Source organism: Zootermopsis nevadensis, unplaced genomic scaffold (genome assembly GCF_977971745.1).
Source record: "Zootermopsis nevadensis isolate Lab colony 2312 unplaced genomic scaffold, Znev_1.0 Znev_ptg000002l, whole genome shotgun sequence".
NCBI lineage: Eukaryota > Metazoa > Arthropoda > Insecta > Blattodea > Termopsidae > Zootermopsis > Zootermopsis nevadensis.
The window spans coordinates 23441509-23448634 of record NW_028259134.1 but is presented as its reverse complement, the minus strand read 5'-3'; the positions used below and the strand labels follow the sequence as shown (position 1 = coordinate 23448634).

Below are 7126 nucleotides of genomic sequence, written 5' to 3'. Positions count from 1 at the left end.
ATACAGACTTCCACATTCTTTCATACAAAAGCAAGACCATAAAATATGAAAAATTGTTGACATGTATATCATTTGTAATGTATTACTCTGAATTATTATCGAACTTAACGTTTCAGAGCAATGAGAATCAATATGTGATTGTGGTTATTGGCCATATATGAACTTTTGTTGGCAGTACTGTTTCCATATGGTGTGAAGTAAGTATATAGACGTTTAGATAATAGTATGCACTGGTATTTGTTCCATATTTGGTTGTAAGTGTAAAGAAGAAGGTTCATAAACCGGCCTAAAAGTAACGGTTGCCTATCGCATTTTAAGAAGCGGAATTTTCAAGTGACAATGACGTACACGTGCATAACCTGTCGAGTTGCTTTCAAGGATGCAGACGTTCAGAGAGAGCATTACAAAACAGATTGGCACAGATATAATCTCAAACGAAAAGTGGCAGACCTCCCTCCCGTCAGCGCAGAAGAATTTCAGCGTCGGGTGCTTATTCAAAGAGAAAAAGATGATCTTCATAATAAAATAACGTCTGTACATTGCAAGGTATGTAGAAAAAATTTCAGCACACAGAATGCTTTTGAAAATCATCTGAATTCCAAGAAACACAAAATAGAAATTCTAGAAAATCCAGAACTTATTCATGAGGATCAAGCTGGCATGAATGGAGACTCCCAAAAACCAAAATTGTCACCTCATCCTCAGGAAGTTAAGTATTCGCCGCCTACCAACATGGAAGTTGATTCTGATAACTCAGATGTGGATGAAGTTGACTCAGATGAATGGGATGAAGAGGAAAATCCAATTATGAATAATAATTGCCTATTTTGTTCACACCATAGTGCTAATATGATTAAAAATTTGAAGCACATGACTATGGAACATTCATTTTTCATACCAGATGCTGAATACATTATTGATATGAAGGGTTTACTAACATACTTAGGAGAGAAAGTGTCCCAGGGTTTTGTGTGTCTCTGGTGTAATGACAGAGGAAAGACTTTCTATTCTGTGCAAGCTGTTCAGCAGCATATGCAGGACAAAGGGCATTGCAAGATGCTACATGAGGGCGAAGCACTTGCAGAATATGCAAACTTCTATGATTACAGTTCAAGTTATCCAGCAGACCAACAAGAACAAAATACAGATGAAGAAGTGTCCATTCCAGTTCTTGATGGTTCTGACTTCCAGCTAGTGTTGCCATCTGGTGCTCTTATTGGGCACAGATCGCTATTGAGATACTACAGGTAAGTATTATACATTACTAGTTGTCTTTATATCGTGATCACTCTGGTATATCTTATGGCAAAATGTGTGGAATGAATAAACCCTGCAAATCACGCAAAATTAAGGTTCATGTATCAGTATACTATGGTGGATGTCAAATATTGGTATCACTGTTAAGTATAGTCTTTTCATAAATTTTGGATCACTTTTACCTCTGAAAGGAGGACAAAGTTGTGGACAAAATTACAAATGGAAGAAGTAGTGGCTGTCTGTTGAACCATGTCTACCATAACTTCCCAACTTTTCTCTGGTTTGTTCACATACTATTTAATGTAGTGATACTTTTGTTTATAAGTTATCGCGTGCAAAACTCGTTGCTATTGCCCGTCTGTGTGTTGCATACAGAAGAACATGATTGTTACTTTACATCAGATGAGATTAGATCTTGTTTGATTAGATGTTTACAGACCAATAGTGATGCTGATGTACTTTGAAATAGATACAGTACATAATAAACACATTGCTTGTCTGCAGCAAAAGTAAAAAAAATATCATATACATAAATATTACTGGTCAATCTAAAGGCAAAGTTAATGAAATCTAACCTAACCTAACCTAACCTAACACGCTGACTGAAAGACGCCACTGTAACTGATTCAATATGTTAGCATCTCTGAATAATACCAAAACATGTACGTGTTACCTGTCTCACGGAACATGGTGAGACCAGAACGTTAGAACAGTGTACAGAACAAGAACTAGTTCTGTGAAGTTGCAACAGTAGAATCTCTACTTTCTTTATTGCCGTGATTCTGAAACATTCATTTCAAAGAAATATCTTGATTCTGAGTTATTTTCCTTTTAATTTTGAAAATTGAATACTACTAATTCATTTATTACAGCTATTTTTCTGCATCGCTGTATTCACGTTATTATTTTTTCTGTAAAACCATTTGCAGGCAAAACATTGATCCTAACCGCAGAGTTATTCCACACCAAAAGAAGCTGCACAGGGTTCTGGCAACTTATCGTGCCCTAGGCTGGACCGAGACGCAACGAGAGGCTGCGGTCAGGTATAGAACTTCCTTATGAATCTTCTACTTTTATTTATACATTCACACATAGGGGCTTGTTTGTTTATTCAGCGTTAGCATGATCTGCTACAAGGAGGCTGTATAATAATTACAGAAACATGATAAAAATTTACAATTGATGTACTTTTCTTTCCTTCAGGAAAGCAAGAGATATCCACTACATGAAACGAATGCAGTCAAAATACGCAACTAATCTGGGAGTGAAGGCAAACAAGTTACAAAGGCATTTCCGACCACAAGTCAATTTCTAAATGGCATTACCACAAAAACTATACTTTGTAATCATGTGAAGTGTTAATATTTCCGTCTTCTGGGTTGTTGCGCTGTGTAGTCTGGTCGATGTTAACCAACGTTTCAAAGGTCATACTGCCTCCGTCATCAGGGTGATGACGGAGGCAGTATGACCTCTGAAACGTTGGTTAACATCGACCAGACTACACAGCGCAACAACCCAGAAGACGGAAATATTCATACTCACCGCTGTGAGAACCTCAAGTCTTACATGTGAAGTGTTATTAAAAATCCGTATTTCAATCATTAAAGCTTCAAATTTTGGGATTGTATGTCTCGTTTATTTTTATCCTCTGATCGTAACCTCCCACTTCTATTCCATATCAGCTGTTCCAACACCAAAATTCGTCTCTGGTCACAATTATTTCCTTTCAAAGATACATTTCTACTAAAATTATGTATGCATTTCTTCCCCGTTCAAGCTAATTGGCTGATGCCGTTATCACGTGTAGCAGAGATACTGTATCAGCACAGCCATCGAATATCCTCACTGCAACTACAATAAATTACATTAAGGCCAGGAAGGCACAAACAATTAAAAAAATAACTTGTTTCCAAAATTTAAATCTGTGTACAAAATTTCACACGTGAGGGTGAAATAGTACTAGACACGTACTGTGGTCTGTCTTGCTATGGTTGCAGAAAGATATGGGGATTGGGCAGTGACGGTGATTTTGATGATGAAAGCAGTGCTTCTTACAATGATGGAGAATTATATGGGATCATCAAATTGCAGAACAGTTATTAATAGAGACAGGTAAGTGGCAAATATTTTTAGCTGAGGGTATAAGCACGCGGCCATGACGAGCACCACACACTTGCCCCGACATAACCCATTTTTCTAATTACAATGAGCGCAGAGTATTTACCAAAATCCTTGGAGGAGAGTCATTCTTGAGAAGCTAATGGTCACTTGTGTAACCAAATTCTCCATATCCTGTGGGACCCGAAGATTCATTCCATTCCCGCGAGTCTGTTCATTGAGCCAGATGAACCTAACCCACGTCATATCTCCCTAAGATCCATCTTAATATTATTCTCCCATCTGTACCTACATCTTATGACTGATTTTTCTTTGAGGCTTCCCAGCAAAAATTTTGTACACATTTCTCAGACAATCTGTGCCCTTCCCTAATGTGAAAGACCAAATTTCATACTCATACAATGTAATAAGTAACATTATGGTTTTGTATATTTTAATCTTCATGTTTTTATGTAAGAGGAGAAAATATTCTGTACTACATCATAGCAAACATCACACAAATGTTAATTTTAATTTTATTTTATTTTTTCAGAAACAAAATTTTGCTTAAAATATTTGATCTCTGCAACAACACAATAGGTCCATTTCTGTTGTTTTCCCTCTGCCGAAATGTTTATGTGCCTGTCAGATGAGCCTGAATTGTTGTCATGCTAAGTGAGGAACGTGAAACTGGATCAGCAGTCACTGAGAACTTGGCTGCATTTTTGCTTGACATGCTCTCCTCTGCATGTGGTACAGAAACTACCATCAGTTTAAAAAATATATTTATTAATGCTAACAGCTGTAATGAAAGAAGCGAACTTCGAAGGAACACAAACTGCGCTTTGCAGTTACAAACCGAATGTCTCAACTCCAAACTTGACATTCCTAATTCCCTAAATCTCGGGTTCGATTCTCGACCTGACGATTTGATATCATGGCTGAAGTTTCCATGATTTTCCTCTATCCTTCTAGTAAATGCTGGGGGGGGGGGGGTTAAAATAGGCCACGACTTGCTTCAACCCTCATTATTCTATTTTCGTCTCATACAATATGTGAAGTAGCAAATAACTGAAGAATCAATCTGTCAGTGAAGTGGCTGGTTCCGAGCTGGAAGACCAGGGTTCGTTTCCCTGCAGAGGTGAACGGTGTTTCTGTTAGCCAATACGCCTAGTCCTAACAGCCACTCACCTGTACCTACTGCTGAGATCATTCGTTTGAAGCCGAAGCTCGTATTAATAGTTCATAATTCAGCCCGCACCTCATAGTAAACACATTTCGTATTTATTAGAAGGTTAATGGTGTTTGCGGAATCTGAAAATTGTAACAAACCCACAAAAACACTTTGTGGGCAACACGCAAATATATTGATTGTTGAAGTAGGTGGTACATATTGTTACCACTGGGTTTAAAGGGACAAGACCTCATGCCGTGTAGCGAAGGATTTTTAATATCAGTGGTACCAACATTGCCGTCATAATGTTAAAGTTCTCGTAACTTCTAGTGAAAGCAACCAGCGAAAATCCCTCGCATGTGTTTGTATTTTTATTCGGTAGGTGGGGTCGGAGTCGCGCTATTCCCATTGGATGTTGCGTGGAGCTGGCTGCTGAAGATGCAAACTAGCCTGCCCTGCACAAACGTAGCGCGCAGGCACCATGCTTCGAGGCGTGAAGGCCAGGTGCGCTGTGTGGGAATCGAATACTGTAGCACAGACCACAAACAGGGTGCACCACAAAGTGTTCACCGATATCACTTACTCGTATTTTTTTTAATTCTTACCATGCTACACACGAGATATTTCGTTCACAAACGCTGGCCCTTAAAGACAGTTCATTTGAAGTACGAGAATATCAGTGAGTAGTCAACCATTGAACCATTACAACCGGTTTGACTTGATCTGAAGCCAAATTTTATTGTTACCGAACTGTAAAGATGTTATCTACAAAATGTGGCGATAGGACCATTAAAATCGTTCAAACTTCGAATCCTCCAAACCAAGTTTTATCGGAATCCGTTCCATAATTTTCATGCTGATCCAAGACCACGACCTCACTATCACGCTTTAACTTTGTGTACATTATGAACGTAACTAAAAGCATACTAGTAATTGCCAGACAGACGTCATAAAACTGGGATGGAAGTCTGCTCGAGATGACGGGGGGCGGGGTCACTTGTTCGTTAAGACTGTCGTCATAGCAACAGATGGGTTATCCTTTTTTCCTGGTTGCCGCTTGTAAATATATCGAATTCCTTCAACGCAATGAGAATGCTGGTATTTGTCTTCGAAGTGATTGCAGATGGGGGTTGCACTGATATTATTTTAACCTCGTATTACGGAAATGTTCACGTTTATACTGAATTCTTCCAAAATAAATTTAGGCAAATTAAAAGTGTAAAGTATTTTCCTTCTTAGACAAACAATTTAATCGTCACACAACGTGCTATTAAAGAAGCCGGTTACAATTGAGGGTGGAGAAACAGAGTATGTTCATAGTACTCCAACATAACCGTTTGTAACAAACCCTTTGATTAATGCTTGGTGTATTTAACGATGCTGTTTCAACCGCCGCACATAGATTATACAGTTTCCAATGTTAGGTTGACTGTGGACGATGAATTGAAATTAAAACAGACTGTCGTAGGCGGAAAACCACGAATCCCCTCAGTTAATTCAATTTTCGGGGTGACATTCGAACTCCTGACCTCAGGAATACCAACTTAAGTAAAAAATTGACAGTGGAACCACGGTTCCGGAGAATCTGACGTAAGTACGTCTTTGTATTTAAATTATATTTAGGAAATAAAAACAGTGAAAGGAAATTTGTATATTAGCTTGATAACTTTCAATAATTGTTTCATGCGATTTATATATTCCCTCATACGTTCAGCTTTAGTTTTTGGTAACTTCAGGTTCATTATTTAATACTTATATTTTTTTTAAGTTTTCTCTACTGTCTCGTATATTCTGCATTACGGACTCTGTTAGCTTCAATGTCATCCATCTTGTTATCTCTACGTAGTATGACGCAACACACAGACGCAACTGTAGCGTGAAATGCTATGCGCCTTTATTTGTATAAATAAATGTTTGTAGAACCTAAACCATTTGAGATATGTAAAATCTGAAAACAGATACGGAAAGCTCAAGAGGTAATACGTATTTCGTATGCAATATGTCCAGATCTATCTCTTACGGTTTTCGAGAGGCGGGCGCTTAACGCGCCAGATGCATCGAAAATGTTACACATTGGTTCATTAAAATTACAACAAATGTATAAACAATTATATTTACAATAAAATACATTACAGATTCTTAAAGGTCCTTATTTACTGATTATTTTACATATAGGTTGCATTACACTTACTCTTACAATTCCTGAGGAATGAACGTTTAAAGGTGACTGGATCTTACACATCTTCATAACTAAAGCTGTTTTGCCCAATGACCCTTCCGCGTAGACGTAATTACGTCAAAAGAAGACCAGCCTAATTCTCTTACACGAGTTCACAAATGCAGATGAAAATATTAAATGTGATGAACAATAATAATAAATAGGAATCCCTTACCTCAAACTTTGTTCAATTGTAAGAGACCACGACGTCCACCGGAAAATATCAATTTAATCAAAACTAAACACTTAACTAAACCAACAGCACAAAATTATCTACTCTACGACGCACTTCTTCTACAAGCGAATCACAGCTCAGCTCTTTCCGCAATAACGAAAGTGGAATGTTGACGGCAGTAATGTAACACAACAATGTCGAATAA

At 37.9% G+C, this 7126-nt stretch overlaps 1 protein-coding gene across 1 annotated transcript; it reads left to right on the top strand.

Moving 5' to 3' along the window:
- The first annotated feature begins 203 nt into the window (after window positions 1–203).
- On the top strand, window positions 204–2884 carry LOC110835631 (cytoplasmic 60S subunit biogenesis factor ZNF622). Its single transcript, XM_022076046.2, has 3 exons — window positions 204–1247; window positions 2187–2300; window positions 2461–2884. Exons 1-3 carry the CDS (start codon window positions 340–342, stop codon window positions 2570–2572), a joined length of 1134 nt encoding a protein of 377 aa, XP_021931738.1. The 5' UTR covers window positions 204–339; the 3' UTR covers window positions 2573–2884.
- Window positions 2885–7126: the final 4242 nt, after the last annotated feature.